General features: G+C 35.4%; 1 protein-coding gene across 1 annotated transcript in view; it reads left to right on the top strand.

The window, feature by feature from the left end:
• Positions 1-14,746, top strand: part of LOC142337510 (ribonuclease Z, mitochondrial-like) — a 38,256-nt gene that overhangs the window by 5,911 nt on the left and 17,599 nt on the right. Inside the window, exons 3-4 of the mRNA XM_075386790.1 lie at positions 1,078-1,261; positions 1,738-2,357. Of these exons, the coding sequence (XP_075242905.1) occupies positions 1,078-1,261; positions 1,738-2,357 (804 nt within the window). The remainder of the gene's footprint in view (positions 1-1,077; positions 1,262-1,737; positions 2,358-14,746) is intronic.

The following is a 14,746-nucleotide window of genomic DNA, read 5'->3' as shown; positions in this document are numbered from 1 at the left end:
GTCAACATTTTCTACGAATTTTGTATTTTTTGAAATTTTTTATAGAAAATTGTCTATCGATCTTTGAACCAATTAATTTTTTAAGGCTTGGAATTGGGTTACTAGATCGCCTCTAGAGTCACAGAAATGATTTTAATATAATATCACAATTGTCAGCAACATTTCATTAAAATTTTCAATTGATTTCATTTTTTAAAAAAAAATTATTGGGTCATTTTTGTGTTATTCGATCTTCAAGGGCAAATGAATTTTTTCAGGCCTTGCAGATGTAATACTCCAGCAATTTCAGAAACAAAAATTTGTTTTGAACATATTTTTGAAACGGGTGTATTTAAAGGGATCAAATTTTGCCTTAGGGGTAAAAGCTTCAAAGTTTTAGCAATGATTATATCTTTGTTTAGTTTGTTTGTTTGTTTCTCAATTTTTTGAGATCATTTTGTTTGTGTTTTGGCTGGCATTGCTCAACTGATCTGGTGGTCAGGTAGAGTACTTCTAGGTTTTTCATTCAATTCTTTGAATTGTATTTCAGGACTTGTCCGGCTATGTTTTTTTTCTTCGTCGAACCCATTTTTCGTTTTTTTTTTCGCTTTACCCATTTTGCCGCTTTTTCGACATTTTGCGTGAAATCTTTTTGACTTCTCTAGGCTAATTTCACTCTTCTGTCATTCTGCTCAAAGTCATTTTAAACAGCAGCTGCTCAGCAAAGCAATTCAAAATGAAGAGAGTTAGTATAAAGTCAGAAATAGAAACGGGATAAGCCCATAAAGCCCATTTTTAGATGCCCGGTACTTGAACTTTGTTCTCATAAGTTTTAGTTACTATCTATAATGATTATTGGTATTGATATTAGACCCTGTAGCCTCTCACTGAGAGACAGGAGTATGTTCAATTACGAAATGACATCAAAATAAATCGCACTTAAAAATGTTTACAAAAACAATTTTTGTTGATATTTTCTTTTTTTCAATCCCAATAGAGTTATGGGAATTAACGGCGGCTATTTTCCGGCAATCTGACGGGTATGTTTTTCTTGATTGTTACTGATCACGTGAGGGAAATGTTGCAGTTCTGTTTCAGCCCTGCAAGCGTCGACAATCTGTCTTCTCTTCTATCATTAGTGGACTACCATAGACCATCGTTCTTGATCCATGCTGCAAATTCAGACTTTGATTTCGGATCTAGTTCAACGTACAGGGATTGGTTCAAATCTACATCTGTTAATCAACATGCATTCTTGCAGCAAAAGTTTCTTCTGGACAAAGTTAGTTCTGTTTTGCATAACTATCACGAGATAGTGAAGTGAAAGAAGGAACTATATGCCGACTTTGACACCCACTTTTGCGTGCATTATTGCATAGCAATTGTTAACTCCTGGAAAATATTCATACGAATTAAGTTACTTCCTGCTAATTAGTTATATCTAACAATTCTAACTATGTATTGCTGGTTCGATAGGTACGTGAAGTTTGATTGTTACATTTTTTGGTTTTGGTTGTGCTTTTTGCGGCCGTGACTATTAATTGTTAAGCCCAAAACAAATTCCGAATGACGAATCATTTACTTATCTTTATGCCGAAATCATAATAGTTTTAAAATAATTGACATGTTTTGCATCGTTGACCTTTGCATGGAACAATTTTTTGACATTGAAAACTTAGGCCGCAAAGATAGAGATGTCGGCCTTTAGTTTTCCTCACTGTTATCTCTCATGGCGTGATATTTCCTGGTGTCATTTAGGACGCAACGATCGAAGATGAAATGACTATGATCAAATCGGTACCTTTCAAATGCAACATTCTACCTCTCAAAATAGGCAGACCTGTCGTTATTAGTGGCAACGAAATAACATCAATGACGTTTCCCACACCACCATTACTCTTGAATCCAATTGGCAAAATGGTGGACCATAAAAGATCATTTACGACCAGTAATGGATCCGATGTTTTTCGAAATGACATGAACTATGATAAGATGAAAAAAGAATACGAGAAAAAGCGTAAAGATTACAGTAGTGAGAAAAAGAAAGACGTCCAAGCCAAGCGAGACAAAGTGTCGAAAGTTAATCAGAATTCTGGTGTCAATTCTATAGGCGAAATCAAGCTACATATTTTGAATAATGGATGTCCCGGAACCGTGCCCTCCGTTGCTTTAACATGTGCGTCTAAATTGTTCTTGTTCAACTCTGGCGAAGGAACGCAGTTGTCGATTTTAGAAGGATCTAAGATGTTGAAGAATATCGATTACGTTTTTGTTGGGTCTAATAATTACGAAGCGTTCGCTGGATTGGCACCCTTGATGTTGACCTCTGAAGCCTGGGGGTCAGCAAAAGTCACAGCGTATGGAAGTCCACAGTTTAGGTAGGCTTCTTCTTATTGATTATTAACCGAAACAGGGAAAAATGGATTTGGCCGATGACAAAATACTAGTCGGAGAGAGCAGTGATAGCAGATTTACCCACTGCAAAGCACCCCCCCCCCATTCGCTTTGGAGTATGACCCATGTTGTAATACACTGAGTTAGGTGTACTAAATCTTTGGCTAATAAAACCGTCGAATCCACTTTGAACTAAACATAATACATCATGTGGGGGTAGGTTTCTTAATTTTTTGTTGTTAGCTGGCAAAGACGGCTCACAAGAACAATCAAGTCTTCGCATCGAGTCTCAAATAATTACTAAACGAATTAGTCCAAAAAGTTTCAGGCTAATTGAAGAGTTTTGCGAAGAAATAAATGCTCAAATGGACAATGGTTACGTTGTCATTGGGTACGAGTAGCGAAATTCATTCGTTTTTGCCACTTGTTCACTGTTGATGGATCATTTTTTGATCGTGTACAACAATTATGTGAAAATATTTGACATAATGTTGTCACTGTTGTTCACGAAACAGAAAGAATTTATCCATCATATACATGTTTAATAAAACACACGATGGTTCGTGCGAAACTGTGTAGCACAGAATGTTCCAACATACCTCTAAATTTTCTCTAAGATTTCTTCGATCTCAGAGGAAAAGATCTTTCAACTATCAGTTTTGCGCAATTAAAAATGAAGCATTTTTTCCGGATCAACTTTTTTTGCCCGGACCAATAAAACTTCACTATTCAGTTCGTATGAAGATCCAGTTGAAAAATTTTTGCTTAGAAATTAGAGCTATTTTTGTCTTTTTTAGCGCGGAGTTTCTTTCAAGTTAATTTTAATGCATGTATATCCTATATTCAAAAATTTCTGTTTTTTTCCAATTTAAATTAAATAAAACAAAAAATGATATTTAAGGATTTCGTCAATTTTGAGTCAATTAGAGCAAGTAATTCGTTAAAGTAAACCAAACATGAGCTGAGAAAAACTTTGCAATATTCAACAACTTTTTTCTTGTTTTTTTTTCATCTGGGTTTTTTTCTCTTTTTCTTGTTACAAATTCCCAATGTGAAATCAAATGAGTTTTTATCCTCCTTTTGAGCCCTTAGATAACAATTCAATTTTGCATGAAGGCGAGGAGGTTGAAACAAAACTTTTTTTGGTTATTTCCTCAAGTTGTTTCCTTTCCGTTGTTATGTTTTTGAGTATCTTTTGGAGAATGAAATTCCAATAAGTTACTCTCTTTTTATGTAACTAAAATTTACTGGGAAGGTTAGAATGTATTGGGTAAAATTCCGCCAAAATTTACAAGAAAAATTTGATTTTCTACTTTTCCAGATAATTTTTCTTAGTTCAGATTTTTTTGAAAGCAAAATATTATTAGTGAATTCTTCACGTTTTTCATATATTGTGTTCACGTTAATTACTGGCAAACTGCCGACCAACAGTCTGAAAAAAGAACAGAATTGTAAAACGAATTTTCCTTTTTCTCCTGTTGCTTTAGTAGTATAGTGTGAGTAGATCTCGCGCATTTTTGGGAGCCGGTCATTAACCTATTTGCTTTTAAGGGGTTATAACTTGACGTGATTAAATTGATAATTGTTGACAGATTGAAGAGACGATCTGTCTGTATACAAACAAAAGATTCCTTTAAGTATTGAATAGAGTTGTTAATTGGGGAAGAGAATGGACGTAGTAAATGTTTTCCGCCACTACATTGTTATAATGATAAATTGATTCAAAGATACGTTCATAGATGGAAAATCAGTTGTCTCATTTACCCTACTTAGTAAAGTTGTTGAAAATGGTAAAAGAAAATCTTTCTCAGATCCGTACCAGGAAGTACACTAAAAACTGCCGTCAAAATAAAAAACATGGGAGAGTTATGAAGCAATGTATTCTATGCTGTTACCTAGTATCAGATTGTAGGAAATGTGGACTCATTGAATGTGAGTCTGAAAATTGTCGGAAAAAAATGTGCCGAGTGCAATTTTGAAATGAAGGCCAGGTGCCCATATTGCTTGGATTGGTTTGGCAGGGAAAAAAACTTCCTCTATTGGTACAAAGTTCTGGAAAAAAGAAACGAGATTTAGATTTTTCCTAACTATACAACTCAGCCCTTTTAAGGGCTACCAGAGTAGAATCCTCCTCAATATTTTAAACAAATAAAAAATATTAGGTGGTTCCTTCTTTGAAAAGTCCTTAAACGAATACTGAGTTGACAAAATAAAATTGTATTGGTGTGAGTTTATAGATAAAAAAAATTCTGAAGTGAAAAGTTTGAACAACATTCGAATAGAAAATAGTTTAAAAATTAATAATTTAACTCTGTATTGTATCAATAATTTCAAAAATTGATATATTAGTGAGAACAATAAAGTACCGCCGTAATGCTTTGTCAGTTTTATGAGAGTGAACTTGATTAAAAGACGCTTGAGCTAATAAGACTTAATTAAATGAAAATCGACATGATGGTTCAACGTCAACTGGGTATGAACAAATCAGAAAATAAATGATCACAATAAAATAAAAAAATAATGATCACAACTAAAATAAAGTTCCACAAGGTAAAAAAATGAGGATATTGAACACTGTTTTAATTGCGAAACTCATCAGGAACTTAAATGTATTTGTCAAACTATATATATAGAGATATATAGAGAAAAATTTCACCCCTTTAGGAAACCCGACAGTGCTATTGGTTATTACCATTTCTAAAACTTTTAAATTGAAAAATTAAGTTCCTGTGAATCACTACACACATACATATATAATATATATTTGAAAAACTGAATGAGTTTTACAAGTTCAAGGGTTTTGTGTGTATTCCGTCGGGTTGAACAATCCTTTTAGGATAGAAGTAGGACAATCCCCTTTTTCTCATTTCATATGGACACACTTTTTGGCTGTCTACAGTTCGGAAACCACGATTGATGGTAACAATATTTTCTTTGTCAAATAAAACTGATTTGTACTTCTGAAGTGGATAATCGTTAATGAGACTACATTTGCAAGCCTTTGCAACTCAGTTTAACGTTCTGTACCTCTTCATCAAAACAACAGTAGGTCTTAGAGCACAATGCCACCATCTCTATGCAGCGGAACTCTTCTTTAAACAATCCAGGAGTTCTCTGATCGTGTCTGTTATGAGAAGCACAACTTTCACGCGGAAAAAAGTTAGCTATGTTGTCTGCTTGAAAGTCGTCACTACAATCACGAGCCCGGAGCTGGTTCCACATTTCTTTCATAGTTGGTTTGATAATATCTTTGATATTTTTTCACTCATTGCAATATAAAGACTGTCTGTGTCCATTTCAATGAATTCGTACTTGTCGGAGTCACAGAACCGATCAAAGAAGTTGTAGACGATTTCGAGCATGGTAAGTTTTGCATACTGTAAGATGAAGAACCCAACAACTAGTGGTTCCTTGTGTTCGACAGTACTGTTTTTAAGATCAACCTCATATGTCTTTGTCTATTTCATTGAAACTTTTGAAAAATTTGTTGTTTACTAGTTTAGATATGTCAGGTCCAATTGTATATTTTGTTTTTGTGTGACGAGATCTATCCATGATCTGGTAACCGTAAGAACTGTTTCCGATCAATTTCATTGTCTCGGCAACAACAGATGATTGTGTGTTCAGGTCTCCTTGACGACGTGCCTCTACAACTGAGTGTACAAATGGACTAAAACATTTCTCTGGGTTGTACTGAATGAAGAAATTAATTCGTTTCAAAATGAGACCCTGGGATAAGTAGAAAATTAAAAGGGGTGTTATGATTGGTCCACGTTCGAGAATCATACTGGAAATTAACATTTTACGTGGTTTCTGAAGAAGTTTGTGTTCTTGTGCGAACGTCATCATGTGATCACCGATATCGTTTATACTGACATCGCAATTCTTGAAGATAGGTGGAAATTTTTCGAACTTCGCTCGCAGATGTACTGGAACTTCAAGCTGACAGTCAACAACACCAAACAACTCACCATTCAAAATGTTTTGTAGTAGTTTTTCACAACTAAGAGGGGGTATGTAAGGAAAATGGACAGTTCGAAAGTTTTTTACTCCATACTTATTTGTCTTCGTCCACTCCTTCCATTGACACTCCCATACTTCAACGACCTTAAGATTCAATTTCTCTAAATACTGACGTCTATGCTCTGCTCTTTCGCCACGTTTTATGGCATCTTGACGTTCATGTTGTAACAAAGATTCTTCTTGACAAGAATGGAAATGATAATAGCACCCCATAGCCTCAAATACAGTGCTACAATGCGCACAAAATCCATCCACGAAGAAGGGTCCGAATTGTTTTTGTTTCCCGTGAGTAAATTGCGTCTGAATTGAACAGTCTGGCAGTGATTCACGGAAGAAAGAGGTAACCATCAACTCAAAGAACCTCCGACTGTTTTGTTTGGGATGAAACTTGTTAGAATCGACTGCAAAACTCCCATTTTGTGTATGGACCACTGGGCATATCTTTTGTCATAGAAAAGGTATACAACTGGCTGGCATCGATCCCCACAATAGCTTTACAACAATTTTCTGTGTTTCCAATGAACGTAGCACCTACTTTGGCATATCTAGTAAAAATGATCGAAGGTCCTCCTGTAAGCCAACTACGTAAATAGGTATCATAATGAGCATCAGACTTTATGGAAGGGAAGAACTTTGTCGAAGTTGATGAATGTAAAATTTTGTTAGCTAAATTTGGTAAAGTTAGTCCTGATTTAAGCATATCAACGTTCCTGTCATGATAAAACTTAACCATTTTTTGTAATGCTTTTAGTGTGGGCACAACGTCTTTGTTATTATACCACTGTAGATAGTCCTTGAAGTTCCGCATACCAGCTTCCTGCCATGAACATTGGATTGAGTTGTAGTTTTCTTCTTTAGTGTTGCGTCGTTCTCTCAGTTTAAGTTTCTTTTGAGCAGCTCCTTCCTTAAATCCCAGAGATAGCAAGTGCTGGTAGTCATTGAAGTCCTTCTCTAGTACATTACAGTTCTTTAATTTACTAAAGAAGCTTTCAATGGGTGGGAGGAAAGGGTTATTCAGCTTTTCTGTACTATTGAACCATTCATATGGAAAATAACCTTTTTGTTCCTCCATACCGTAGGCTTTCAGGAAATTGTCCAAACTGACAGAACCACCGAGGAAGTTAAGGATATCTAGGAATTGCAGTCCCAAAAAATTTATTCCTATGAATTGGTTACTCTTCCGAATCACAGATGGTGAGCAGTTTCTCTCAAGCAAGAGGATTTTCAGCAGATAATCTTTGATTAAATTCAGATCGTACCGCGAACTGTTGATTCCAAAGACCGGTAACTCATTACAATATCTGTTAACTTCATCCTTCAAATTAAGTAGTTTTCTCAATTTCGATTTCTGAACTTTCATTTCGTAACTGCTGTCTTCATCTTCGATATCAAGTTCCGCTTCAGCACTGAAGAGCCCTGTCTCTCTTTGCGAACCTTCTACTGCCTCAATTCCGGGAAAATTGGTCTGAATTTCATGTATTTTTTCATCTAACTGGATTAAAACATTGTTGAATTTTGTTTGCATCATTGTTGCTGATTGTTCTGACAACTTCAGAAGTTCATCCAAGAGTTCCCTAATAAGCTGCATCGGATTTTCGTTACACAAGAAAACTGGTGCAGAAAGAAGATTCGAAGCTATGGAAACACTGATTGGTACGTGCTTTCCGACCCAAGTAACTGAATAAGAGTTGCTCAGTGTTTCATCGTGAACTGTAATAGACTCAAAATCAAACACTGCTAAATTTGTGAATAAGCGAATCGTATCATTAATCTTGACATCAACATTCTCCAACTTTTCAAGGACATTCAACTTTAACAGATAATGACCATTAGGGTAATTGTGTTTGATGAGATCGCTACAAGTTTCCATGTGACGTTCGAGGTTAAACTCTCTATTGAAGAATTGGTTACAATTGATACAGCGAAATTTCTTAAGAAGCTTTTTTATGTCTGATGTCCAGCAAATGTGATTGTTGTACTGGATCAGGTTAATTGTCTTAGAAAATTTTGATTCACTTCGTCTCGTTAGCTCACCAAGTAACTCGTTTTCGTCGTAAAAGACAGAATACAACTGAAGGTTATTCGATAATTTTTTCCAAGTAATGTATCTGATTTGTATCGACACCGGCGAAGTTTTTTTCTGACTGCTTTGTCACACCAATAAACTTCTTGAACAATTCAACAGACTTTTCTTTAAAATCGACTACCCCATGAAGGTGATAAGCTACCGCTCGAAACATACAAAGATTGTCGTCAAAAGGTTTATGAGTTTTTGAATCCATCACGAAACATTTAACAAGTTTATTTCTCAACAGAAGTAGGAATTTGAGTTTCGTAACATCCAAGAGGAACGTTGGTAAGGTGGTAGAGAAAGAAAGTAACGTTTTTTAGACTATGCATTTTCCATTTTGTATCTGGCCGCTCTTTGATGAGGTCCTCAAACAAATTTTTCTGTTCTAAGCGATTCAAAATGGAATTCAAGTCATCTCTATCTGACAATACTTTTGTTGTCTCAAAAACGGTGTTGTTCTCGGCCGGATTGTAATACTGAAAGTTATCATCGTTTTGAATATTCTGCAGGATGAAGCCGAAGGCTAAATTCACCTTTACAGTACAATTAATTCATCGTAGATTGCTAGCATCTTCTCCTTGAGAAATGAATTACTAAAATTGTTCATACGAAAATTGTATACGGTTTTGTTTGAAGATTCGAATTTTTCGTCATTCAGGAAATGTTTGACTGTTTCAATTTCTTCTAATAATTTGACATCATGTTGAAACTCTGTCAGATCAACGTCCTTTTGTTTAACTCGAGTCTTCTGTATGTCTAAATGTGCTTCTCTTTTGTGTTTTCTAAGAAAATAGAATGTTCTGAATTCTTCCGAACAGTTCTTACATTTGAATTTTCGGAGAACGGATCTCGAGTGTTTTCGAATCTGATGCTGCAAGAGTTTCTTTTGACTTGGGAAAGATTCATGGCAACTGGAGCAAGCATGTTGGTGTTGTTTAAGTATATGACGAATCAAGTTCTTTTGCAGAAGTTTGATTCCACATTTAGGACAACTCTCTTGGGTCATTTTTAGAGATCTGCAGTTGAATTGACGGAGATGAGAACAGAAGGGAACCTTCACTAAGCGCAATAACCAAATCGTGGAAATCTTGTCCAATAGACGATGATAAAATGGATATCAAAATATGTGAATTGAATAAGTTTACTTTTTCAACCACTTTCTCTGTATCCCGAGCTTGTTTAACAAATTTGAATCGTTTTCTCAGCAACCGTTTACGTGCAATGCTGGGTCTTTTCAAAATTTGGAAAGGAAGCTGTTGATGAAACTGTGCCGCGGAAAGTAAATGAGAGCTGATCGGACCCCGACTGTGGGTTGAATCTCTGAAGTAAATTAAAACTGTATTAAGTAAACAATCTATACGTTGATAATAGTAATTGAGACCTTATAAACAGATTGATAAAAGAGAAACCAAGTTACTATTGATGAGAAGAATTTGATATTTACAATCAATCGGAAGATTTGATAGTTCAGTTTTCTTCGAAATTATTAAATTTTCGAAATTTGTAAAGTTGTTAAGACTCACTTCAGTTGTCAGGCAAATGAGAACAGAATTTGTTAGATGTTTCAAGTAAAATTCTGGGAAACAGGATTCATCACCACAAGCCATAAATCTTATCTTTTTTTCAGTGAAGTCAAACAATCTTATTTTTAGATTCTGTTTAACAGATTCAGTACTATGAATTGTGATGAAAGTTGAAAAATGGAAAATTTATTTAGACTGAACAATATGTACACTCCTATTTATCACGTACAAGTTTCACGTGACAAGTTGAATCATTTCATTTAGTCACGTGAATAACAGTCGCGTGATAGAATGACTAACCGAAATGTTGGATTTACTATTCGTACTACTAAGACTAGAACAAATATTACTCACTTAGGCTTCACGTGATCTGATTAAGAAATTTTTCAATTGATTCATTTTAGATTTTTCTTTTGTACTGAACTGTTCTCATTTAAAAGTTACCTAATTTATCAAAAAATGACTTCAAAATCTTGCAAGAAAACAAAAAACAGTCCTTCCCTTACCACACTCGAGGAGAAAAAGAACAAATCGGAACAGTTGGGACTATCAGTCCTAAAGAGGTATCGTGAAGTGGGATTTCTGAAGGATGCGTCTCACTGCCAACTTCTCTGGGACTTTATTGCTTGTCCATCACGTGTATTCCGTATTCCTGTTCCTTAACATACCGAAGACATGAGAAATCCATCTGATTGGATACATTTCAAAATTTACCGCCATCAAGGTGATCAATTAGTTTTACATCAGATTTTACTACTATCCTTAAACGAAACCCGTCAGTTTCTTGCGCATCTGATAAATGTTTCACGCCAGGCGAGGGATGGATTCTTCAATCACAACCCAAATTTTATACAAGAAGAAGAACATAGGTCACTGACGGTGACTCCAACAGAAGACCGAGCTTTGGTGGATAATTATTGGGAGATTTGCCAGACACCGAGAAGAAAAATAAGCGTGGGTTGTATTTATTACGATAGAGAGAGCTTGACAAAAACCTACCTCAGCATTCGCCTGTATACGAGAGCTGCCCCAATAGATGAATATAGAAGAAAAGGAGTTCTTAGCATCAAATGGGAGGAGCTGGAACAATTGCACGAGAAAATGGAACTAGTGATGGCAGAACTTGTACGTGAAAAAGTTAGGACTAGCGCACTACACTTGCAACAAACTCAGTAAAAGATATTTCTCATTGTCTTGTTTCCTTTTTTTTCATGTTGTAAGTAACTTTGCTTTAAAGTAGTATGATTGATATTGGAGAGAACAGAAAAATTTTGTTAAATTTACGTCACGTTAATCAACTCGAGTTGTTCCACTTAAAATTTTTTGGGACACAGAGAAAGCACAAAAAGTTACAGTTAACATTAATCGAAGGAAAGTTGTTGCCAGTAACTTTACTACCAACTGAAGAATTTTCCATATCCAACGGTCGAAGATTACTCAAAATTGAATCAGACTCTACGGCAAACCAAATAAAACTTTCACTCTTTCTACACCGAAACAATCATTTTGAGTTCAAATATTTTTTAACACTTGGAATCAATGAGTACAATCAGCTTACACAGTTTGTGAAAACTTTAAAATAGCATCATCAGAGGTTAAATTATCCCTTCAAGCTGTTGAGATCTCGCAATGAACCTGGAAAAAATAATTGTGATTCAAAAGAAAATTAAACAACAAGATATTTTTGCAGATAACACGGAACGAAAGAACTACTTCTTAGCAGTTTGTTATTCACATGACCCAAGTGTTGACCTCGAAGTAGTTAATGAAAGAGCTCCTTTTGGAGAGATCATTGGTATCGGAAACTCAAAATTGGAATACATTTTCGGTAACTTTAAGATTCTCAAACTGCACGCCGTTTTGCACGATGCAGCTGGTTTTATGAGAACAAACTACTCCAAAGGACCTGGATATATATATTTCTCCAACAGATTTAAATGTCTTAATTCATGTCTACTTGGTCACGTGAGCTGTATAATTTACTGTGCATACATAAGCACAATACTCAGGAGGATATATAAAAAAATTGATATATAGCGATCATTCTCAAATTTTACATCGAGTCAAGCTGTTGTTGTGGAAATAGAGAAATTTACAAATGGAGTTGTTAAAGAAATTGGGTTATATCGAAATGGGATATGTATTGGTCTTGCATTCAAACAACCGTACCCATTTTCAACCATAAAATCTTGGGACAGAAAACGATGCAAGTACTTGACTGAAAAGCGACATAATCTTGAATGGAACTCTGGTACAGTACCGTACAAATTTTTACCTCATGTCCTGGATTTGATTTGCGAATATAGAAGTTACGAAGTTCAAAACTTTTCAAATGCAGCATGGGTTATGTTTATGAATAATATCTTAGATGCGTCCAAAACAAAAAGATCTGAATACGTCTTTCACAAATCTCAGATGGAGTTCTTCACAAAAGGAATTGACAACTGTACACTGCTCGAAACAATTTTCATCAGACATTTTTACGACTTGAACTCAATTAATTGTCCTGAGGCAACAGATATTGCTACTGAAATCTCTAAGCAATCCAATTTCATTGGTGAATGCTCATCATATCCAAGAGAGCATGCAGACATTGTCGATCACTTTGCACAACGCAGGGCACATCTTTATGGACTCTGGTTACAGCATCAATTTGAGAAAGGGAACTCGATTTGTAAACTGAATTAATAATGTGATAGTGTAAGAATGTACTTCAATTGATGTAACTGTATCAGATTAATTCATTCTTCAATAATATTTTTTTTTTCATTGAGTTGGTCACAAAAAAAAGTAATGACTGATGTTCCTGACTGTGACGGAGTACAAAACATTGTCTTTGAATCTGGTGCACAAGAACGATAACCTTGGACAATAAAAGGACAAAATTTTCAACGATCGTTTTTGTACTTTGTCTTCAATTGCTTACTTGTCACTGCACTTGTCACTACTAGCATTACAAGACTTATTCTAGCAGATAGTTGTGATGAGAGAACAATGTGGTATTCAGTGTTGACGTGGTGCATTGGTTACGTTATTCCGCAACCTGGTCCCTAATTCACATTTGTAGTTATTTAGATCTGGTCGTTACCGCCCGCCGACATTAAGTTAACACGATCGTTTTTTAACTACGTCCGGTCGCGCGGGCTCCAGGATGAATAAAGTTATTTCTACCAAAGAAAGAGTTTTTATGAGTCTCGTAGGTCCCAGTGGATCTGGAAAAAGTTATTTGATTTACCAGATATTCATGAATGGAACCTTCTGTCCTCCTTTTGATAAAATTCTCTATTTCTATCAGCATCATCAACCACTCTATGATCAGATGATTCGTAAAATACCAAACCTTGAGTTTGTTCCCTGTTTGGATTTTGAAATAATAAACTCCTTACCAAATGATGGAACAAATTATCTCATAATATTTGATGATTCTTGTGATGAAATCACAAAAACGAAGGAATTCGAAAAAATTGCTACTGCTGGAAGGCACAAAAAGATCAACTGTATTTACGTCAAACATAACCTATTTCACAAAAGTCCCATAGGTAGAGATGCCGAGTTGCAGAACACTCATATAGTTCTTTTCAAATCACCTCGTGACGTGCAACAAATTGGAGTTTTGGCAAAGCAGTTAGGTTTGGGAAAACAACTAGTTGACTGGTATAATGCATCTACTCGAACGTCATATGGACACCTGATGATTGATTTGAATCCCAGAACACCAGACGGTTTACGATTTTGTACAGATAGTACATCATTTCCAGCAACTTTTTTCTTACCGAATAGTAGCGCTCGAATAACTGAAATCGATGATCAACAAACAAAACTACTCTACTCTGAAGCTTTTCATCAAACTCGACCCAAACCTCCTGAAAATTATCCTCCAAAATTGTTCCAAGGAACTGATTAGATTCATTTGTGAGTGTTGTGCCAACTTAGTTCAAGGTCATTTTCAAAGTATACGAAAACGGGATCTTGTAAATTACGCTAACATTCTCAAAAGACTTTTGTCTAAGAAAACACTGCTCCGGGAGAGAAGATTTCTCTTGGCTTCTCACAGAGGCATACAGCTTATCGAACTAATAGCAAATCAGCTGATTAAAAAATTTGAAGACTAATTCCGCTTTTATGGATAAAAAGATTCGCAAGTTCGTTTTAGTACCTCAATTTAATTGGGAAAACTACCTGGAGAAGACAGAGCAATCTCTTGAAATGAACCATAGTTTTCCGACGGATGGTTTGTTTAGTGGTTTCAAACATAACAACAAAATTCAAAATAAGGAACAGGAGAAACCTGGAGAGGTACTAAACCATTCTCAATCTATTGAAAAAGCAGATAAACTTCATACTTTCTTCGCTTCACAAATCGGAAAAGACTACTTTAAAAAACAGATTCTCGAAATACTTCTGAATTCTCCAAACAGTAAAATTTCTAATAGTCGTACAATCGTTGTAAACAACGTAGATACAGAAATTGGTGTTATAGCCTTCTTGATTGCAATTCGATCGCAAAGAAAAGATATAACAGCTTTACACGAGAACATTTTAAGTGAGATTAATTTACCGACTTCTCTTATCTCCAATAAAAATGTCCAGCAGAAGAAAGAAAAATGGATCTCTTTCTCTTTCTGACCGAATCAAACTGTTAAAAATTTACAGAAAAGGTTCAGCTGCGTATGGATCTATTGAAAATCTAAAGAAAAAAAGCGGACTTTCAAAGGCGAAAGTTGAATTATTCCTACAGTCCCAAGACTCTTACACT

Source organism: Convolutriloba macropyga, chromosome 4 (assembly GCF_964194025.1).
Source record: "Convolutriloba macropyga chromosome 4, txConMacr16.3, whole genome shotgun sequence".
In the NCBI taxonomy this organism is placed as follows: domain Eukaryota; kingdom Metazoa; phylum Xenacoelomorpha; order Acoela; family Convolutidae; genus Convolutriloba; species Convolutriloba macropyga.
Note: the sequence above shows the minus strand (reverse complement) of the source record. Positions and strands in the feature narration are given on the sequence as shown.